Below are 21747 nucleotides of genomic sequence, written 5' to 3' on the forward strand. Positions count from 1 at the left end.
ATGTGGGGTGATCCACAAGGTTTCAAGGACCCTTGGGCCAGGGACATTTTGAGCCCCGCTGCCACGAGGCAACAGGGTCCCACAGAGCTGGGACACGTGGCCAGCCCCAGCCTAGGGCTGCCCCGGAGCAGTGGGCACAGCAGGAGGCCAAGGGGAGGGTGGCGGGACCGGGGCACCATCCCACAGCTCCCAGCCCTGCGCCAGGCCAGGACTGGGCCAGGACCAGTCCCCTTCCCTTCCACCACCCAGTGACATCCCCCAGATCACCAGCACGCAGGGGACCAGCTCTGCTGGCAGATCTCAGCGGCTCATCCAACCACTGCCCAGCCCCAGCTCCATCGGAGATGGCATCAGCTCCCCCAGTGAGCCCCTTGTGTCGCTGTCGCTGCCCCAGCACCCAGCGCCCTCATCCCTCTGCCCCTCCGAGGTCTGCTGGACCCCACAGCCATCTCCTCGCAGAGAAGGAATCAGGTGCTCGGTCCATTTCAAGCAGGCAACACCTTTCCCGGGCCGGTGGGTACAGCTGCCCCGACGCACGCGATTCAAGTGTATTTAATACTTACATAAAAAAAGGGACAATGTTTAAGGGTATAAAAAAATGTCGGTAGGAAAAGCGGCACAGACGAGTGTCTAGACAGATAGGGAACAGTCTGGGTCAGGTGAGGAGAGGCTCCACCTTCATCTTCTTCACCGTTGTTGGCCCCGTGTCCGGGCTGGGACACTCCTGCTTCAGACTGTCACGGCGCTCCACCAGCGTGGTCCCAAGGTCAGGGCATAGCCCACCCGTGCCGTTGTGCTGGCAGAGGGGCTCCTCCTTCAGCAGCCCGCGAGCCCCGGGGTCAAATTTGAAGAGCTGTTCGGGCTTGGTGAGCTCAGCGCTTTCCACCACCACCGGCCCCGTCCACTCCGGGACCTCCAGCCCCAAGTGCTTCATCAGCTTTGTCATGACATCATCGACGTAGGCGTGGATGCGCAGGTCGGCCTGTCTGTCCTGGGGCGAGCGAGGGCAAGCACGGCGTTAAGGGACAAACATAGTGTGCGGGGACAAACGTCTCCTCCCAGGGAGCACGTGGGGACAGGGCCTGGGTGATGGCTCAGCTGCACGTGGGCTCCAGGGCTCCCGTCCCCGAGACATCATCCCTGGTGGAACACGAACTGAGACCCTGAGCCCGTCTGGCACCACTCCCCGGCTGCACCGCAGGCCGATAGGGCTCTATCAGGGTGTGGGCAGGCAGTCCCCACCTTGAAACACAGCCCAGAGACAAGGACACGGATGCAGAGCCAGGCTAGCGAGCCCAGGACAGAGCGGGACAGGGACAAGGGAGCTCTAATGACATCCCAGAAACCCTCCAGCTCTGGTTATTCGAAAGATTTTGGACAATTAGGGCACCAAAACCAGGGCTGAACGTGAACCGAGCTTCTCTGCCCCATGGCGTGGGTTACGTGTGTGCGGTTATTTAATCAGACTGTAATTCACCGGAGGATACATCAGGCTTTGGGCTGAGTTTTTTTCTGCTCTTAGAATTTACCTTCCATTTCCAGGTGTTTATCGGGAGTTGCAGGTTTAAACCCTCCAACGAGGCAAGCCCAGCCTGTTTGCTTGCTAAGTGAGGCCACTCTTTTATGTGGCCGCCTGGGAGGGGACAATGTGCAGGGACTAACCTGCAACGGGGCTGAAACAAGTGACGTGAGGGGAAAGGAGCAGCGCAGAGCAAATTGCTCCAAGCGCAGGGCAGCGAGGACGCTCTCACTCACGTGTTTGGTTGCTTGTAGGTTGACTATGACCAGCTTCCCTCCTCTCTTCTTCGTGATCAGCGGGAGGTTGCCACTGGGTTTGATCTGGAGAGAGGTCCCCAGAGTGACGGAGAGATCAGCTTTCCTGCAAGGAGGAGACAAAACATCCAGGGCAGAGAAAAAGCCATGGCTGTTTGCTGGCTGCTTCTCCTACCCTGCTCCAGTGTGGACTCTCCAAGCTTCCCAGCCGGGAAGCAAAGCTGTGGCCAGAATTTGCAGTGGTTTCTCTTGGCCACTTTCTGGGGAGAGGGCTGGGCGTTGCCGTGCTGTGGGTACAGCCTCAGGGCTGCGAGGCACAAAACGTGATGAACAAAGCCAGGCAGGGCTGGCCCGAGGACTGCTGCGGTGCTGGCAGAGGACGGGGAGCCCGGGCAGTCTCCTGGGGCACCGCGAGCCGCAGGCGTCAGCAGCCGCCACGGCGTGAAGAGCCCAAGCACAGTACCTGCAGGCTTCGTCCGCCAGCGTGAGGTCGCGGTCAGGCAGGGAATCTTCCCAGTCCAGAATGGTGTCTCTTAACTTCCCTCTAGAAAACACACACAGGGACCACAGTTTCCCTCTGCCAGGCAGAAGCAGGCAACAGAGCTGCCCTGGGAGAGGGGACAGTGACCTAGATCCTGTGTCCCTCCCCGGCCCAGCACTGTGAAGGGAGAGAGCCCAGACAAGCCAAGGGGGCTCACCGGCAGGTGAGGGAAGGCACAGAATTCACCTGCATGACGGATTTTGTGGCTGATGCTGCAACACCACCAAAGTGCCAGCTGCTTTGCTGTCCCAGTTCAGAGCTGGGACGTACCTTTCACTCCCCAGCATCAGAGCTGAGCCAGCAGAGCTCTGCCCCACAGCCCGGAGCCCCCGGCTCTGCTGTGCTGGCTCTGCAGCCAGCTTGGATGAGAAAAGCAACTGGGCTGGGCCCGGTGAGCCTGGGTGAGGAAGCACAAGGGGCATGCGGAGAGTGTCTGGATGCCAGATCACCTCAGGGTACCTCCAGCTGCAGAGCTTGAAACACTGTCTACGCTTCCCTACTGAAGGCAAGCAGCAGCAGGGCAGCACAGCGGCCGTATCCTGCTGGAGGGGAAGGGGCTCTCTAGAGCTGCCATCCCACAGCAGGGCATTCGCCAGCACTAGGACAGGCTCAGATCATCGGCGTGGGAAGACCCCCCCAAGGAGGCTGCACGGCTGGGACTCCTTGGAGACGTGCTGGCTTCCTATCTGGGCTTTTGGAGATCTCCCCTACACCCGCTGCTTCTTCACCGGAGCTGGAGGGACTGTCGGCCCAGCCCTGCAAAGCCAAGTCTGCACACGAGAGCCACTCGCTTGGGTGAACAGGTCCCTGCCACCCCACGTCCCCTTGGGAGCCCCCATCCTGCGTCCCAGCAGACGTACCTGCAGGCCCGCAGCCCTCGGGCTTTGGTGACGCTGCACAGCCTGCCCGTTGGCTTCAGCCCCATGCTGCCCACGACTGCGTCCCGCACGTACTGCCTGCGAGAGAGACGGTGCCATTCAGGGCCAAACGTGCAGGGAGGTGGAACCCGCTGTGAAATGTCCCCCCAGTATGGCACACCTTGCACCACAGACGCCCTGCTTGGAGGAAGCAGGTGATGGCTCAGAGCCACAAGCAATGACCGGAGCAGCTCAGCCCTTCATTGATCTCTGCCTCCGTCTCTAACCAGGCGCTGCTGACCAACAGCCCCAGAGATCTGCCACAAACCAGGATGGAAAACCCAGCTTGTAGCAACCTCCTCTCCTCTCTCCCGCTGGCAGGCACAGACCCTGCTGCAGGCAGCCCCGCTGGCATATCCGCCTTGCCACGAGGAGCAGGATTTGCCGAGGGCCTCCCAGGCAATGGAGAATTCCCAGAATGTTCATTTCCCGCCATTTGACAGGGTTTAGGATTCAGACGGACAGATCTGTCCGTGACCCCACGCACACTCTGCTGGAGGCCTGCCAGGCAGACAGCCCCACAGCGTGTGCAGGGCCTCCATCGTTCTCCAGGGACAGCAACAAAGCCCCCACCCCACTGATGCCCTCCCCAGGCTCAGGGCTCACGTACTTGCCGCATTTCACGCACTCTTCCACAAACATGTTCCCGTGGAGCTCGGCCAACTTGTCCCTGAGGGAGAAACAGCAGAGATGAGCTGGGGAAGGGTGGAGAGCCCTGGGGCAACAGGGACAGCTGCCCGAACCCCCCTCCTTGCTGGGGGCCCTGCACCTCAAGGGCTTCCCCGCTTTCCAGCTCTCCCGGATCAGACCTGCCAGGTGATGTGGGGTGGCAGGGACCCTCTGCCATGGCCTGGGGACATGGGTCAGCACTGGGTCAGCACTAAGGGGATTTATATTAGTTTTAGGCAAATATGGCTGCATCGGAGCAAGGCACCAGCGTCAGGCAGGCTCTGGGGGCACTGGGTGCCACAAAATGACCTGGCCTTGCTGCAGGAGGCAGCTGGTCCGGCAGAGAAGACCGTTGGTCCGGCCACCGAGCGTGGGGGGCTTCCCTGTGCCAAGCGTGGCCATCACATGCAGGGCAAGCAGGCGCTGGCAAAACTATGGCACGCTGAGCACCGCTTTGTGCATTTAACACAAGAAATACTGCGTAAAGGCAGTTTGGGCAGAGCTGTCCCTCTCGCAGAGCAAACCCAGAGGACATGTTCAGATCCTGGCGAAAGGGCTTCCGTGCCACAGTTTCATCTCCATCATGAAAGCACTACGCTATGGCCACCACAACTGGGACTAAGGGGAGGGACAGCATGTCCTGGCTTTTTAATTTTAAATGCTTCCATCTGCAGCACCAATTCTAGCCCCTGTTCTGATCCAGCCTCAAATCTTCTCTGCGCCCGGTAGTAACCTGGCTCTTTGCTTTTCTCAGCACTCAGTGTTCCTCTCTGTCCTTGCACGGTTCCAGCCCTTTGCCACTCGTTTTGACTAAAACTCCCCTCGAGCTCAGCGCAAGCCTCAAAGCGCAGAAGCTAGAGGAAAACAAGGCCACGCTCTCCCTATGTTCCTACGAGCCCCACGGTGACTGGGAGCCTCCTCCAGGGTGGATGGAGACAGGACTGACTTGATTTCCCCCATTTTGGCCCCAGTTCAGCGGCGCTTACTTAAGCACATACTTTGCTTGGGTGGAAGAGCTGTGCTAAACCAGAGCAGGAGCTGGTGGCACGAGGCTGCAGGGAGCACAGCTGAGTTCTGGTCATTATTTCTTATTCTTTTTCCCATGGTTGTTTAGTTTAAAAAGGCAAATGTGGTGCTAGGAGCAGGAACCAGGACTCAGGGCTTTTAATAATAGGAAGAACCCCCTGAAGGCAGCTCTCTGCTCAGCCCGTGATGGCTGAAGACATTTGTGAGATGCAGCTTCTCCAAGGTCCCATTCATGCTCCTCGTTCTCATCCCAACTCCCTTCATTTTATTTTCTTACTTGAATTCAGCTGTTCTCCCCTTTCCTCTCCAGGCAGCTCCAAGCAATTTGCCTCACGAGGCAATCGCTCATTGGTCTTAAGTGCTGGAAATGGGTTTTATGAGAGGCTGAATTTTCTTGAAGGGAAAAGAGCCTGCTGCCACAAGTGCTAACGAAAGGCAGGTTCCTTTGAGGACATCTTTGAAACGGCCACTGCGCTGCTAAATGCACTTCAGTCTCCACCCAAGCAGGGAGTGGAGATCTTGTACCCTTGGCTCCCACACGTCGCAGCTCCCCGCAGAGGGAACACAGCTACGCAGGATCCCTGACCTTATCACAGCGGGAGAGGAAATCAGAGACCACAGCCGGTAAGTCAGACCAGTTCCAACTGCGGGACTCTCTCTGTCTTGCCACCCTTGCAGTTTCGCAAATTTATTCAGAGGCGAAATACTTTTTAAGGCTATCTTGGGCCCAGGCATGGTTTCATCACTGGGGCAGCACCACCTTTATTTTCTCTCAAGAAATTCAGTTTAAGCAAACTGTAAAACAGCACAAGATCCAGTGCTCTGAGACAGCTCTAGCAACACTGATAAAACAGGGTGACGGGCGTCTCTGCGAGCAGCAGGAGCAGTTTCAGATGCTCTCGTCCCCCCTCCCATCGTTCACCCCTCTGGACAGCTACAGGGGCTGTGGAAAGGACCCTGTGCCCTGAGCGCAGCTCTGAGCCCAGTTCCCAGGAGCACGTGCCCTACTTGAAGCCAACGTCTCACTCCCCGGGCCACGAGCCCACAGGCAGCCATGCAGTGCAGCCGGGCTGCTTGCAGCGGCACTGACAGCTACAGCCACTCAGCTGATGGGTGGAACATGCAACGGCCCAGCACTGTGATCTGCTCGTTTTTCTTGTGAACAAATGGCTTCTGGGTGTACTTCTAGAGAGCATCACCTGAGGCTGACTTCATCAGCCTCTGAATTATCACCATAACCTCTCTTCTCTAAATTCAAGCTGGTTTACGTACCCCTTCCCATACCAGCGCATCCCAGTTTCCGCTCCCCCATCAGTGGGCAGACAGCTTCCAAGCCAGCCTTGGAAATCAAGCCCCAGCATCAAACGCTTGCACGCGAGGCCATGCTAATCAGGCAGCAAGAACAGCCACGTGGCAGCGGCTGGGAAAGGCATGAGGGACCCGGAGACAGGGCAGGAGAGGCAGTACCGTGGGAATCCTGAACGCACGTGAAGGCCGTCCACGTTCTGGCTGACCAGGAATTTCAGGATGCCGACTCTCTGCAGCCCCAGCAGCGCCATGTGAGTCTTGGAGGGCCTGGCATTCTCAAAGGTGGTGTCGAATTTTGGGGAGAGCCCCTTCTCTTCCATAGTCCAGACACCATTGGGTCCCCTGCAGCAATGGGGACAGAAAGAGTGAGAACTGAGAGCTCAGGATCTAAGATGACAGTTGTAAATGCACCACAAGCCCTGTCAACAGAGAATGAGCAAGGCACTGCTAAATGAAGGTCATGTATCACCAGCAATTTTTGTCGTTGTTGCAAGCAGAGCGCACGTAGGGCTTCTGTGGGTACGGCTTAACATCAAACGGGTACGCAAGAGGGAAAGGGTATTTTCAGCTGATCCAGGACCAGACAGGAGGGATGGAGTAGGTCTGGCTGGGGCAGCAGGAAGCACAGTCCAGAGCTTCACAAGACGCGAGATGGACTCGGAGAAGGTGCCATCCTCCCAACCCCTTGCCTGCTGCCCACCGTCCTTACCTGAAGTCGGGAATCCCCGAGGCGGTGCTGATTCCAGCCCCTGTGTGAAACACCACATTGGAGGAACTCCTGATCAAGTCCGCCAGCTCCCGCACCTTCCTCTCCACTTCCTCCGGTGGGTCAAAAATCTGAGCAGAAGAGATAAACCACCAAGGGAATGGCGAGATGCAGGAATAGATCCTGCATGCCTCCCGGCACAAAGACCCAGTAAATGACAATTCTTTCTTATCCACGAAAGGAAAGAAGATTTCACATTCCTTAACAACAAAAGCATTTAATCAGAGAGAAACAGCGCTGTACAAACCACCTCTATGCAGGGTAGGGGTTTAAAACACCTAACGCAGACGAGGGTATTTATTGCTCTCCGACAGGCAGCTGATACCCCGAGAAGTGGCTGAGCTCCAGGGCACTGCCGGGCAGCGGGAGGACAGGAGAGAACCCGGTGCCACCCCACGTGTGCTCAACTCCAGCTGTCACCAGCGCAGCCACCGGCCCTGCGACAGGACAGGGCCAAGGGACGGCGAGCTGCACGGGAAGCCACGGAGGTGGGGGACGCGGGGATGCTGCGGCTGGATGGGACCATGTGCCCACCCGGCTTTCTGGCATGGGCACAGGATTTCATTTATGCAAGATGCTTCTCCAGCCCGGTCTCCTGGGGACAGGGACTGAGGAGAGGCCCCTGCGCGTCCCTGTCCCCTCACCACCCCAGGCTCAGGACAGGCCCCTGCGTGTCCCAGTCCCTTACCCCAAAACCTGTTTTAAGCTTCCCAAGTACCGCTGGGGGCATGGGGCTGGGATCACCCCCACGGTGCCTGGGACAGGCCCCTCGCACCCACCCCGGGGGATCCCCGCTGGGGGATACAAAGGGTCCCCATATGGCTGGGAGCCTCTGGGGGGGGCACAAAACAGAGGGGTAGTGCTGGGCCTGGAGGACAACGACACGGAGGGAGCCATGGGGCTGGGGGGGACAAGGAGGGAGCCGTGGGGTGGGCCTGGGGGGGATACAGAGGGAGCCATGGGCCTGGTGGGGGACGAGGAGTGAGCCAGGGAGCTGGGGGGATACGGAGGGAGCCATGGGGTGGGCCTGGGGGGACACAAAGGAGTCCCTGGTGCTGGGCTCCCCACGGGAGACACCCACGGGGCCGAGGGCCCGGTTGCCATGGAAACCCGTCAGGCCGGAGCAGGCCCCGGGTGGGGCCGGGAGGCCCCGCCGCGCCGCGCTCACCTCGGGGAGGCCGCACTTGCCCTTGTCCGAGTACGGCGAGAGCCCGGCCGCGTAATTCACCGCCATGGCCCGCCCCGGCCGCCGGAGCGCGCATTGTTGCCAGCCCCGCGGACGGGCGGAAGCGCGCAGGGAGGCCGCGGCGGGCGGAGCGCACGTGCGGGCACGCCCGGGGGAGGGCGGTGCCGCCGCCGCCATCTTTGTGCCGGGCGAGAAGGGGTGGGGGGGCAGGCTGCCCTCACCCCGCCAGGCCTCGACTGTCCCCCGCGGCCAGGGCTGGGATAAGGGGCGGGGGGGGGCGGGCAGGGGGTGCCAGGCCAGGTTGGGGGTGCCAGGGCCAGGGCTGGGGGTACCAGGGCAGGTTGGGGGTGCCGGGGCTGGGGGTACCAGGGCCAGGGGAGGGGATGCCAGGCCAGGGCAGGGGGTGCCAGGCCAGGGCTGGGGGTGCCAAGGCCAGGGCTGGGGGTGCCAGGGCAGGGGGTACCAGGGCCAGGGCAGGGGGTGCCAGGGCAGGGGGTGCCAAGGTCAGGGCAGGGGGTGCCAGGGCCAGGGCAGGGGGTACCAGACCAGGCTGGGGGTGCCAGGACCAGGGCAGGGGGTGCCAGGCCAGGCTGGGGGTACCAGGGCCAGGGCTGGGGATGGAAAGGTCAGGGCAGGGGGTGCCAGGCCAGGCGTGCCAGGGAAGGGCAGTGGGTGCCAGGCAAGGGCAGGCAGTGCCAGCAGGTCAGGGCCCAGCCGTGTCCCACACTACCTGCAGCCCCAGACTCCCGAGAGGGCCAGGGAGCCCAACCTTGCTGCCCCCAGACCCCCTAGCTCCCCCTCCGGGCCTGGCCCTGCTGTGCCATGTCCCCTCACCTCCCTCTCCCTGGGCATTTCAGGGGTGCAAGCAGACCCCCTCCCCAAAGGGGGCCGGTCCCCCCGGAGCCCCCCCCGCTGCCCAGCGCTGCCAGCTGTAACCTCAGCCGCAGCCGGGCCGTAACCCAACTCCTTCGCGTCTGGTCCCCCCCTCTCCGGGCGCTGTGGCCGGTGGGGAGACGCGGCAGGCAAGGACAGGGCTACGGGAGCGGCGGGTCTGGGGGCAGCTGAGCCGATATCGGTGGGGGAGAGACCCTTGAGCACGTCTGTCCCCCGTCCAGGTGCCACGGGGCTGAGGTTGGAGCCGCCATGAAGAGCCTGAAGGCCAAGTTCAAGAAGGCAGACGTGAGTGCCATTCCCAGGGACGCGGGGACCTGGGGACCTGCCCTGAGATGATCCAAGTTTCACAGGGACACAGGGACCTGCCCCGGGATGTCCATGGGGACCTCTCCTGGGATGTCCCAAATTTCACAGGGGCATGGGGACCTGCCCCGGGATGTCCCAAATTTCACAAGGACTGAGGACATGGGGATCTTCCCCAGGATGTCCCCAGTGTCACAAGGGCATGGGGACCTGCCCTGGGACGTGGGGTGGCTGCTCACCATGGGAACAGCAGTCCCACGGAGGTCAGCACTGCCATTCTGGCCAGTGGGATCGAGCTCCCAGTGCACCCAAGGGTGCTCCCAGGGCCATCACTGGGAGCCGGGCAGAGCAAAGGAAAAAAAGGCAGCACCAGGGAGAGGGAAGAGGGTCCCAGGTCCCCTCCCTGTCCCCTCCCTGGGGACGGCTGCCAGCTTTCCAGCTGCCACAGCCAGTGGAGCCAGCATGTCGATGCTCTTCAATTATTCAGCACCAGCCTGGCACGGTGCCACAGGCTCTCACCATCCTCCACATCGGGCAGAGGGTGCCAGTGCTGTCCCCAGTGCCCATGGCAGCACTGGGCAGACACGTGGACTGGGGACACATGGCTGGGGACTCATGGACACAGGTTGAAGCCCCCTACGTGGTGTCTGCAGGCCTGCCCTGGTCAGGGTGCTCTGTGCCTCAGTTTCCCCACACTGCCCTGGATACTTCTGTGAGTGGGGAGGGGTCCTGCTGTCCTGCCACCCCTGGGGCTCTTCCAGGGACCCTTTGAATGTTGGGGTTCCCTCCTTGAGGGGAGTTTGCTGGACCCCTGAGATGCAGGCAGGGGGTCCTGCCCCTCCCTTGGCCCTGGAGCTATGGTGGGAGGTAGGTCTGTGCCCCCCAGCACAGGGCAAGGGGTCCCACGTAGCAGGATCTGGGTGGCAGCAGGATGCTCATCCCCTTGGTTTGGGGGTGTATTGCTGCCTCACCTTAAGCATGGTGTGGGAAAGCTGCCCCCCCCCACCCCCCCAACCCCTCCCACTTTAACTGGGACCAGCCTGGGTGCTGGTCCCTGACCGGGACCTTGGTACCTGCTCCGTGGTGGCAGGGATGCAGGGATGCCTGGAGCTCTGGATGCTGAGGAGGGAGGGAAGGAGGGAAAGAAGGAGGGACGGAGGGATGGAGAGAGGCGGATCCTGGCTCCCACTGCGGCAAGACTCGGCCCCCGCCCGGGCGGCAATGCTGGAGCGAGCTGGGGTCTGGGGTCCGTGGCCTGGAGCCCCAGCCTGCCCTCGCCCAGGCGGGGGGCAAGGGATGCATGGCTGCCCGCCGCCTCCTCCTCAACACCATGAAGCAGATCTGCCTCTGTGCCGCTGCCTCCTTCGCGGTACGTCCCTGCCCTCCATCTCCGGTCCCCTTTGGTCCCGTCCTCCAGGGTAAGCTGTGTCACCCCCACCCCACCTGGACCCCCTCCATCCCCATCCCCGTCCCGGGGCTCGGCTGCATCCTCTCCAACCTGCTTTGTCCTTGCATGACAAGGGGGGGGGGGGGGAATGGGCACCACCCTCCCAGTTTGCCCGGTAACCCTGGGAGACTGGTTTATTCTCCAGGTGGGGTCCCCTGGCCCCGCAGGGCTGGAGGGGCTTGCAGGGGCACCAGGTGGGCACCGCGGCACGGGCCCCATGCCTGGCACTGGGCACCAGGCTGGCGAGGGGCAGGATGCAAGCAGCTCCCGAAAGGTGACATCCATTTCCTGCCACCGCGGCCGCAGCGAGCTCTGGTTTGTCGTCACAGGCTGCGGGGTGAACCCAGGGCTACCCGTGCTGGTCCTGTCCCGCTGCGGGTCGCTCCCTCAGGATGGGGACGTGTGGGACCACTGGGTCAGCAAGCCCCCCATCCAGCCCCACTCCTGCGCAGGATTGTGCCCTATATATCCCAGGGAGGCTGGAGCCATCCTGGGGGACCTGCTCTTGCTGCCAGCTGTGCCCACCCCAACTTCGTCCCTTCCTCGCTGGGGAGCACAGCAGGGCTGGGAATGGCTCAGTGGAGAGACCTGGGCAGGGATGGGGCTCAGGCACCTCATGGGTGCTGGCTGTGTTTAGCATCGGGGTGATTGGGGTGGCAGGGGCAAACCCTGGGGCAGGGGCAACCAGGCAATGTCGGCTCACTCCCAAATCCTAGCCTGTCACAGCCTGGCCCGTCCACAGCTAAACTGGGGCAGCTCTGTAAATCTCCTGGTCTCTGAGCTGCAAACGGCGGGGGGGCACCGAAGGGGAATCCTCATCCCAGTCAGCTGTCCCAGGTAAACCCTCCATACCTGGGGCCAGACACCATAGCACCCGGGAAAGGGGTTGGCCCAGAGATGGCCACCCCAAGGGGATAGGGGTGGGTGGAAGATAGCAGGGATGGGGATGAGGACAGGCACCTGAGCCCAACCCAGCACCCTGCCCGTCTCTGGGGACAGCGCACCCATCACGGCCTCCTCTTGGCTTCATTGCAGAGCCAGGACTGGACCAAGAACGATGAGAAGCTCCTGCAAGCTGTGGACTACAACGATGCTGGGAGGGTGACATCTCTCCTTGTCCGCAAGGGCCTGGTCCCCACCAAGCTGGACTCGGAGGGCAAATCCGCGTAAGTGCTGACCCATGTCCCCGGGACACGGGGGACGCGGGGCTGGGGACAAGGCCGGGGGCCAGGGATGTGAGTCCGACAGCCCCCGGTCTTGCTGCAGGTTCCACCTGGCCGCCATGCGGGGGAACGTGGACTGCCTCGAAGCCATGCTGGCTCACGGCGTGGATGCCATGACCAAGGATAGCTCGGGTGAGGGCATGGCCGCCACACGCCCCCAGCTAAAGCCGTGGACCACCCAGGGCCACCGACGCTCCCTGGTTGTTCCCACCCTGCCGCGGGTGTTGAGGCTGAGGGGACAGAGGTGACGGCCACACCTGTGGGGGCTGTAAATTGTCCCAGCTTCCTACGGGGACTCAAGCACTGACCGATGGTGCTCCTGGGGATGTCCCATTCGGCCCCAGTCCAGCAGATCCTCCTGCGTGCCCATCCGTCCGTCTGTCACCCAACCGGTCCCTCCTGCCACAGACCCACTGTCTGTTCTCTGACCCGTCCGTCTGTCCTTCTCCCCAGGTTACACTGCCCTGCACCTGGCGTCCAAGCATGGCCACCCACAGTGCGTCAGCAAGCTGTTGCAGGTACCGGGGCTGGGAGCACAGTGCTGCGAGGGAGGGAGGCTGCCGTGCCAGCGAGGTGTCCTCTCTGTCCTTGAACTCCCTTCCCTCACCAGTGCTGTTGTTGGCATGCTGGTTCCCGGCTCTGCCCAGCACTGTGCGGTGCTGCCCGGCACCTGCTCGGCCCTCCACCGTGCCAAGGAGCCACGTCCACTGGAGCAGTCTGTCTGTCTGTCCCCTGTCCTCCTGTAACCCAGGCTCTCTCCCTCAGGCCTCCTGCCCTGTGGATGTGGTCGACGGCAGCGGCCGAACAGCGCTGCACCACGCAGGTGAGTGGGGACAGTGCCAGCCCCGTCCTGCTCATGTCCCCATGGGAGACAGTGCTCAGCCTCTGTCCTTCTCCCCAGCGGTCAGCGGCTGCATCTCGTGCTCAGAGATCCTCTGTGATTTCAAGGCTCCCTTGAACATCAAGGACAAGGTGAGATCCCTCTGCTCCTCGCCCTGCCGTGCTGTGCAGAGCAGCAAGGGGCCAGGCTGGGGCTGCCTCTGAAATGCAGCAGCTTCTGGGGTGGAATGCAGCAGCAGGCAGTACCTGGGGTTCCTGGGGTGAAAACATACCATGAAGTGGGACGTGGAAACCCGGGAGGTAACAGGAGCGGGGTGCCCCATGGGGAGATCTGAGCCTCGTCTGCGCAGCCTCACCCAACCTGACCCTGCCCAGGACGGCTCCACGCCGCTGATCCTTGCTGCCAAGATGAGCCACTCAGAGCTGTGCCGGTACCTGCTGCACCGTGGCGCGGCTGTCAACAGCCGGGACCTGCAGGGGAGGTGAGTCTGCACTGGTGGGGACTGGGGGTGGACGGGGAGACGGGGGGAATGGGTCCCCTCACCTCTGCTCTCACCACTCTGCTCAGGACAGCCTTGATGCTGGCCTGCGAGAACGGCAGCGTGGAGACGGTGGAGGTGCTCGTCAACGCCGGTGCCCGGGTGGCAGTAGTGGACTCCACAGGTCACGATGCCGCGCACTACAGCCTGGCCACGGGCAACGCTCTCATCCAGCACTTCCTGCAAGAGGCTACTCAGCGCCGGTCCTGGGCCAGCGGTAAGGCAGCCGTGCTGCCCCGGTGCTCCTTGTCCTCAGGGCACGGATCCACGGGGGTGCTTTTACCCTGCTTTGGGGCAGGGCTGTCTAACCCGTGGATGGAAGAGGCTGAGCAAGGCTGGGGGGCACAGGCCCCCTTTTCCCACACGCTGGGGGTGCCTTTGCCTATGCTGTCACCAGCCGAGGGCTGGGAGGTGGTGCTGAGCCTCGGTTGCCCGTCTCAGTGTCCGAACATGCTTGCACGTGCATGTTAACGCGTGTTTGCAAGCATGGGGGTAGAAGGGCACGTGTGTATCAGCAAGTGCATTGGTACACGTTTCTGCGTGTGCGCATCTGCGTGCATGTGTCTCCCCGTGTCTGCACACGTGTGTGCATCCCTGCGATTACACATCCACGTATATCCCCGTATTCGTCCGTCTGCGTGTGTGCCCCTTGTACGCACACGTGCCCCCCTGTGTACACGTGTGTGTGCGTGCCCCCTGAGTGCCCACCCCTGGATGAGCGCATTCTGAGGTGCCCCTGCACACACGCGGGCTCTGCCTGCTGTGCCCACCCCTACGATCCCCTAAACCTCCCCAATTTCTCTTTCCTCCCGCTCTGCCCTGCAGAAGAGGAGTCAACTGAACAGACGTCCCAGGTAAGGGCCTGCCTGGCTGCCCACTTCTTATCAGGGCTGGCCCCAGCCCCTGGCTGGGGGTCCCCAGGAGCCCTGGGGCTCTCCAAGGTGGCGATGGGTCAGGAAGGAGGGAGGACACCTTAGATGTGATATCCCCTCTGCCCTGGTGTCTTTGCAGACGTCTTCGCCCAGCCAGTCATCCGTCAGGGAGAAGAACAGCACCCCGAGGAAGAGGAAAGCCCCTCTGCCTCCCCTGGGCACCCCCAGCCAGGTGAGAGGGGTCCCCCTTCCCTCCACGTCCGCACCCGGCTTGGCAAGCGCAGGGTAGCTGAACCACGGCCTGCTCAGGCAAACTTCTCCAGCTTTGCCCATCGCGGGGGCTGTGTGGGGGCCCTCCTCCCTGCAGCGGAGGAGATGCTCAGGGGCTGGCCTGGGCTGCAACGGAGTCTTCCTCCCCACTCCTGGGGTGCATGCAGCACCCCAGGCCCCGTGCCCCTGCTGTCAGCAGGGCAGGGGCTATCAGCCCCTTTCTCTCCACCCCGCGGGCCCAGAACACCCCTCGCCTGGGGGACTGTGCTGGCATCGGGGGGGTCCATGCCCTGCCGGAGCCTTTCCTTCTCTCTCTGATGTCAAAAAGTGCCCTGCACACCCCGGAGCATGGCTTGCCCATGGGGGCACGTGGTGGTCAAGAGTCACCACTGAGCCTGGCTGGGCTCAGCCTGTCACAGCCCCCCTGCTGAGGATGGGCAGGAGGGGGCCGACAGTGGGGAGGGGGCTGGTGGTACCCGGCACTGAGGCGTGGTACCTGCTCGTCTGCAGGAGGACCGGGATGCCTACGAGGAGATTGTACGGCTGCGGCAGGAGCGGGCCCAGTTCTTGCAGAAGATCCGGGGCTTGGAGCAGCAGGAGAAGCAGAGACGGGAGGTACCGGCGAGCTGCAGGGTCGTGGGCGAGATGCCACCACGTCCCTAGGGAGCGGAGGGGATGGGAGAGATGGGGACAGCATTGATCCCTCCCTGTTTTCTCTCTGTGTCCTGCTAGCGGGCAGAGCTGGACGAGGGCTCCCTGCGCTCCATGGAGAAGCAGGTGAGGCCGGTGAAGAGATCATGGGTGGCCTCGGCTCTCCGAGGGGTCCTGGTGCTGGGGATGCCGTCGGGACTCTGGTGCGAGCAGAAGTGACCCCATGCCCGTGTCCTGTCCCACAGATCCAGGAGCTGGAGGAGCGGCTGGCGGTGCGGGATGGTGAGAAGGAGCGGCTGGGCAAGGAGGTGGAGGCTCTGTGGAGCCGCTTGTCCTCGCTGGAGGTAGGTGCAGGTAGCAGCTGGCAGTGCCAGGGGCTGGGGTGCGCGGGGGCTGACGCCTGCCGCTCTGCACCCCCAGAACGAGAAGGAGAACACGAGCTATGACATCGAGACACTGCAGGACGAGGAGGGAGACCCGCTTGAGTTCCCAGGTAGGCCCCTGCCCGCCTCCCAAGACCCCTGTAGGGCTGGGCAGCCCTCGGGGAGGTGGCACCCCGCGGCAGGGAGCGGGGACGTGGGTGGGCACGGCACCGGAGTCCCTGCACCCCGCAGGGGCAGAGCTGCTGCTCTCCAAGAAGACGCTGAGCCCCTCGGCCGAGGAGCTGCTGGCCACGCTGCAGGGGCAGGTGCAGTCCCTCACCGTGCAGAACAAGGAGCTGAGGGAGAAAATACAGGCAAGTCCCCGTCTGTCTGTCTGTCCCTCCCTGCCTCCGTCCCCTGGCCCCCGGTGGCCTCACCGTTTTCTCGGCAGGTGCTGGAGAACTACGAGCGGGACGAGAGCAATCCATCCACCGCGGGGGACTTCGTGCCCGCCAGCCTCTACAACGCTCTCCAACGCGAGCTGGAGCGGCTGCGGGCGCAGCGCTTGGAGTCGCCGCGCGGCACGGATGCGAGGGACGAGGCTGGCGGGCGGCCAGATGGGCAGACCGGTGCCTCGGAGCAAGCCCCGGAGCAAATCGGGGAGGGGAGTGCGGCGCAGCAGCTCGCCGAGGAGCCGGCCTGGACCTGGGGCGAGTGCAAGGCGGCGCTGGGCGAGCTGCAGGCGCCGCGCACGCAGACCTCCTCCTCCGCGGCCGAGCGGGAGGCCGGGGCTGAGCTGGCGGAGGCTCGGGCAGCCCTGCGGCAGGCGCAGGCGGCGCTGGAGGAGCGGGAGCAGCGGGTGAAGGAGCTGCAGGCCCGTTTGGAGGCTGGTGCAGAGGCTGTGGAGGCAACGGCCTCTCTGGGGGCCTCCCTGGAGGAGGCGTCGAGGGAGAAGGAGGCCTTGCTGGAGCGCTGCGGCCGGGCGGAGGCGGAGGCGGAGGCCCTGCGGCGGGAGCTGGAGGCCAAGGCACGGGACTGGCGGGCGGCGGGTGGCCCCGAGCTGGAGCCGGGGGTGCTGGAGCAACGGGTGGCGGAGCTGGTGCGGCAGCAGGAGGAGGTGACGGCCCAGCTGGGGCAGCTGCGGGAGACGCTGGGCCGCAGGGAGGCCGAGCTGGGCACCCTGCGGGAGCAGCTGGCCGCCCGGCCGGTGGGGCGGCGGGAGCACGAGGAGGCCCTGGCGCGGCTGCGGCAGGCGCAGGCGGAGATGGAGAGCCGGGTGCCGCGGGAGGAGCACGCCCGGGCCACGGCAGCGCTGGAGAAGGAGGCGCAGGCGCTGCGGGAGCGGGCGGCCGAGCTGGAGGCGGCGGCGGAGGCCAAGGGGCGCGAGGCCGCCCGGCTGGAGGCCGAGCTGGCGGCGGCGGTGCCGCGGGGAGAGCACGAGGCGGCGCAGGCGGGGCTGCGGGCCGAGGCGGCAGCGCTGACCCAGCGGCTGGGCGAGCTTTCGCGGCGGCATGAGAAGACGTGCGAGGAGGTGTTCCGGGTGCAGCGGCAGGCGCTCTTCATGAAGAGCGAGCGGCAGGCGGCGGAGGAGCGCCTGGCCGCCGCGCAGAAGCAGCTGGCAGAGGCGCAGGACGAGGCGCGGCGGCTGCGGGAGCTCCACGGCCACGCCGAGGACTCGGCCCGGCTGGTCAAGGACAGGGACAGGAAGGTAGGGGACAGGGAGGAGGGGTTGGGGGTTGGTGAGGGGCTCCTGGGAGGGGAAACGGTGGCCTGGGCGCTGCTCAGGTGAGCTGAGCTGGCCGGGTGGCAGGGGAGACGCGCTCGCAAACGTGCACACGTGTACACAGATGTGTGCACACGTGTGCATGCGCACGTGCACATACGTGCATACGTGTACATAGAATCGTAGAATCCTAGAATCACAGAACAGTTTGGATTGGAAGGGACCTTAAAGATCATCTACTTCCAGCCCCCCTGCCATGGGCAGGGACACCTTCCACTCAAAGCCCCATCCGGCCCGGCCTTGAACACTGCCAGGGATGGGGCAGCCACAGCTTCTCTGGGCAACCTGGGCCAGTGCCTCACCACCCTCACAGTCAAGAATTTCTTCCTCATATCCAACGCAAATCTCCCCTCTTTCAGTTTAAAACAGTTGCCCCTTGTCCCGTCACTACACCGCCCAATAAAGGGTCCCTCCCCAGCTTTCCCGTAGCCCCCTTGAAGTCCTGGCAGGCTGCTAGAAGGTCTCCCCGCAGCCTTCTCTTCTCCAGGCTGAACAACCCCAGCTCTCTGCGCCTGTCCTCGTAGGGGAGGTGCTCCAGCCCTCGGATCATCTTTGTGGCCTCCTCTGGACCCGCTCCAACAGCTCTGTGTCCTTCTTGCGTTGGGGCCCCAGAGCTGGACGCAGTACTCTGGGTGGGGTCTCACGAGAGCAGAGGGGGAGAATCCCCTCCCTCGGCCTGCTGGTCACGATTCTTGTGATGCAGCCCAGGGTACGGTTGGCTTTCTGGGCTGCAAGTGCACGTTGCCGGGTCATGTTGAGCTTCTCATCAACCAACACCCCCAAGTCCTTCTCCTCAGGGCTGGCTCTCAATCCATTCTCCGCCCAGCCTGTATTTGTGTTTGGGATTGCCCCGACCCATGTGCAGGACCTTGCACTTGGCCTTGTTGAACTTCATGAGCTTTGCATGGGCCCACCTCTCAAGCCCATCCAGGTCCCTCTGGATGGCATCCCTTCCCTCCAGCGCATCGACCGCACCACACAGCTTGGTGTCACCGGCAAACTTGCTGAGGGGGCACTCGATCCCACTGTCCGTGTCACCGACAAAGATGTTAAACAGCACCAGTCCCAATACCGGCCCCTGAGGAACGCCACTCGTCACTGGGCTCCACTTGGACATCGAGCCGTTGACTCTTTGAGTGTGACCGTCCAACCATTTCCTTGTCCACCAAGTGGTCCATCCGTCAAATCCATATCTCTGTAATTTAGACACAAGAATGTCGTGTGGGACAGCGTCAAATGCTTTGCACAAGGCCAGGCAGATGACGGCGGTTGCTCTTCCCTTATCCACCAACGCCGTAACCCCGTCGTAGAAGGCCACCAAAATTGTCAGGCACGATTTGCCCTTAGTGAAGTCATGTTGGCTGTCACCGATCACCTCCTTATTTTCCATGTGCCTTAGCACAGATTCCAGGAGGATCTGCTCCATGATCTTGCCAGGCACAGAGGTGGGACTGACCAGCTTGTAGTTCCCCGGGTCTTCCTTTTTCCCTTTTTAAAAATGGGGGTTATGTTTCTTTTTGAATGACTTTTTCCAGTCAGCAGGAACTTCACTGCACTGCCACGACTTCTCAACTGTGATGGATAGTGGCTTAGCAACTTCATCCGCCAGTTCCCTCTGGACCCGCGGATGCATCTCATCAGGTCCCATGGACTTGGGCACCTGCAGGTTCCTTAGGTGGTCTCGAACCTGATCTTCTCCTGCAGTGGGCGGTTCTTCATTCTCCCAGTCCCTACCTTTGCCTTCTGCGACTTGGGCGGTGTGGCTTGAGCACTTGCTGGTGAAGACTGAGGCAAAAAAGTCGTCGAGTACCTCAGCCTTCTCCATATCCTGGGTAACCAGGTCTCCCGTTTCCTTCCGGAGAGGGCCCACATCTTCCCTAGTCTTCCTTTTATCACCGACGTACCTATAGAAGGTTTTCTTGTTGCCCTTGATGTCCCTGGCCAGATTTAATTCTCTCAGGGCTTTAGCTTTCCTAACCTGATTGCTGGCTGCTCGGACAGTTTCTCTGTATTCCTCCCAGGCTCCCTGTCCTTGCTTCCACCCTCTGTAGGCTTCCTTTTCATCTCTGAGTTTGTCCAGGAGCTCCTTGTTCATCCATGCGGGCTTCCTGGCGTTTTTGCCTGACTTCTTTGTCGGGATGCGTCGCTCCTGAGCTTGGAGCACATACACGTACACGCACAAGTGCACGTGCTTGCACACGCTTGCACGCACCTGCACATACGTGCACGCTTGCACACATAAGCGCAAACACAGACGCAGGCGCACCCCTGCGTGCGGACTTGCCGCTCTCCCGGCTGTTCCCCTTTTTTCCTCCCCAAGCCGAGACTGAAACCGGGGGCAGAAGGGGTGGGGTGGGAAAGTCCCAGCTCTGCCCCAGCCCGGCTGTGGGGGCTACCCCAGGGTGGCAGCGGGCACGGCCATGGGTGGACCCCAGGGGAGTTGGGGCCGAGGGGGTCCCTGTAACCTCTGTGCGCTGTGCAGATCACTGAGCTCTCTAAGGAGGTCTTCAGGCTGAAGGAAGCCCTGAACGCCCTCCCCGAGTCCCGGGGGCCGCTGCAGTCGCCCCCCGACGCTGCCGTGCTCCAGGCCAGGATCCGTGCGCTGGAGGAGAAGCTGGCGGTGCGTACCGGCTTGTGGCCGTCGCCTGGTGGGGTCTGGGCTTCCGCAAGCCCCTGGCCCCGTGCTCAAACCCGCTCGCTGTCTTGCAGGAGACAGAAATGCGGCACAGCAAGGTGGTGACGCTGTACCGGAGCCACCTGCTCTACGCAGTGCAGGTGAGGCGGGGACATGGCTGTGGGGGAACTGGGGACGCCAGTATGGGCGACCGGGGCACCAGCCAGCCACACGCCTGTGCCCGCATGCATGTGGGAGGCAGCAAGGGGCTGGATCCAGGGACTGCCAGCCCAGGGACGCTTGGGCCACGCACAGAGACTCCCTGATGTCCCCTCTGCTGTCCCCACCAATGTCCCCTCCACTCCAGGGCCACATGGACGAGGACGTGCAGAGACTCCTGTGCCAGATCCTGAGGATGCAGCGGCTGCAGGAGCAGGGCAGATGAGCCCCTGCCAGCACGGCAGTGCCGCAGGGGTCGGTGGCACAGCCAGTGACAGCACCCTCTGTGCCCCTTTGCTTCTCCGGGCAGCACCCTGTCACTGGCACACGCACCCCCACACCCAGCCAGCCCCGGGGGCCCGTGCCAGCCCCCCCGGGCCCCACGCCCCCCAGCACAGCAGCAATAAAGTATTTATAGTCACGCCAACGGGACCGCTCGTCTCTGGGGGGGACGAGGGTGGGCACAGGGCGTGGGGAGGCTGGCAGAGCTGGGGATGGTGGGGGATCGGTGCCATCATCTCCCCCAGCCCCGACGGCCCCGGACGGGAGCGGGTGATCGTGAAGGAAGCGGGACGGTGGCACGGGAAGGGTTGAAACCCTCTTGGCCAGGGCCGAAACTGCTTTCCTGTGGGTCCGGGGCAGGCAGAGGCCCCGTGCGTGGGAGATCCCTGCGGAGCCACGCCGGGCGGCGGGTCCCCACTGGGGACGGCGTTTCCTGCGCGAGGAAGTGGGCTGAGGCCGGCCGGGGCTGCGGCTTCCCGCAGTGGCGGTGGCAGAGCCTCTGCTCCCAGATGCCTGGCCCTGGTGCGGTGAGCATGACAGGGGACACGGCTTCCCATGGGGCTGGGGGCGCAGGGGGGTGTCGGGGGCTAGGGGTGGCCCCACAGCGCCCGCCTGGGGGGCACCGCGGGGAGTCCCTTCTCCACGATACGGGGAAAGCCACTTGTCCCCCCCCCCGGGGCTGAGCCAGCCCGCAGCCAGGGTGGGCGATGACAAGGGCAGGGTCCGTCCCTGTGGTGCTGGGCTCGGTCACGTCGGGGAACTCAGCTCAGCCCCCAGGCTGGGTTTCGGGGGGGTCTCTGTGAGGGACAGTCCCTCCCCAGGTGCCCTGCGAGGGGGGGGACATCCGAGCGCGCTGGTCGAGGCCCGGAGTGACCCGAAACCCCAATTCCGGGCACGGGACTGCAGGGGCGGCTGCAGGTCCCTGTGGGAAACCCCGGTCACACAGGGTGCTTTCGCTCCCGCCTCCGCCCCCTCCTCCTTCCTGGCAGCAGGATCCGGCCACTGCGGCGAGAAACCATCCCCTGTCCCCAGGGTGTGCGGCAAGGCCAGAGGGGAAACTGAGGCACGGCACTGTGGGGTGGCTCGGAGACGGATTTGAACCCCTGGCTGTAGGGCAATGTCCCCGGACCACCTGGGGACTTGTGGCCGTGGTGTCCCTGCTGTCCCCTGCCCTGGGGTTTGACTGTCCTGCCTGCCCCCACAGGTCCCTGGAACCGGGCAGCTCCGCTGAGTCTCCCTGACATGAAGTGGCTTTGGGTGGT

General features: G+C 63.2%; 2 protein-coding genes across 2 annotated transcripts; one reads left to right on the forward strand and one right to left on the reverse strand.

Moving 5' to 3' along the window:
* Positions 1-536: 536 nt before the first annotated feature.
* Positions 537-8328, reverse strand: SIRT6 (sirtuin 6). Its single transcript, XM_075524132.1, has 8 exons — positions 8169-8328; positions 6944-7071; positions 6394-6576; positions 3842-3901; positions 3175-3270; positions 2237-2317; positions 1756-1879; positions 537-991 (listed from the first exon to the last, which is right to left on the reverse strand). Exons 1-8 carry the CDS (start codon positions 8232-8234, stop codon positions 656-658), a joined length of 1074 nt encoding a protein of 357 aa, XP_075380247.1. The 5' UTR covers positions 8235-8328; the 3' UTR covers positions 537-655.
* A 986-nt stretch (positions 8329-9314) lies between these two features.
* On the forward strand, positions 9315-20614 carry ANKRD24 (ankyrin repeat domain 24). The gene is made up of 19 exons (XM_075524326.1): positions 9315-9365; positions 11866-11996; positions 12097-12185; positions 12507-12571; positions 12819-12876; positions 12955-13025; positions 13269-13375; positions 13462-13649; positions 14258-14286; positions 14444-14536; positions 15085-15189; positions 15307-15351; positions 15471-15569; positions 15646-15718; positions 15840-15961; positions 16039-17295; positions 19853-19990; positions 20080-20145; positions 20352-20614. Exons 1-19 carry the CDS (start codon positions 9330-9332, stop codon positions 20427-20429), a joined length of 2850 nt encoding a protein of 949 aa, XP_075380441.1. The 5' UTR covers positions 9315-9329; the 3' UTR covers positions 20430-20614.
* The last annotated feature ends 1133 nt before the right edge of the window (positions 20615-21747 follow it).

Source organism: Mycteria americana, chromosome 24 (genome assembly GCF_035582795.1).
Source record: "Mycteria americana isolate JAX WOST 10 ecotype Jacksonville Zoo and Gardens chromosome 24, USCA_MyAme_1.0, whole genome shotgun sequence".
NCBI lineage: Eukaryota > Metazoa > Chordata > Aves > Ciconiiformes > Ciconiidae > Mycteria > Mycteria americana.

Coding starts and splice junctions, on each gene's coding strand:
- ANKRD24 (XM_075524326.1), top strand. CDS start 9,330: ATGAAGAGCCTGAAGGCCAAGTTCAAGAAGGCAGAC. Junction 13,376..13,461: donor AGCCGGGACCTGCAGGGGAG/GTGAGTCTGCAC, acceptor CACTCTGCTCAG/GACAGCCTTGATGCTGGCCT. Junction 20,146..20,351: donor ACCTGCTCTACGCAGTGCAG/GTGAGGCGGGGA, acceptor CCTCCACTCCAG/GGCCACATGGACGAGGACGT.
- SIRT6 (XM_075524132.1), bottom strand. CDS start 8,234: ATGGCGGTGAATTACGCGGCCGGGCTCTCGCCGTACTCGGACAAGGGC. Junction 6,577..6,943: donor TCGGGGATTCCCGACTTCAG/GTAAGGACGGTG, acceptor CCATTGCTGCAG/GGGACCCAATGGTGTCTGGA. Junction 992..1,755: donor ACCTACAAGCAACCAAACAC/GTGAGTGAGAGC, acceptor CGCTCGCCCCAG/GACAGACAGGCCGACCTGCG.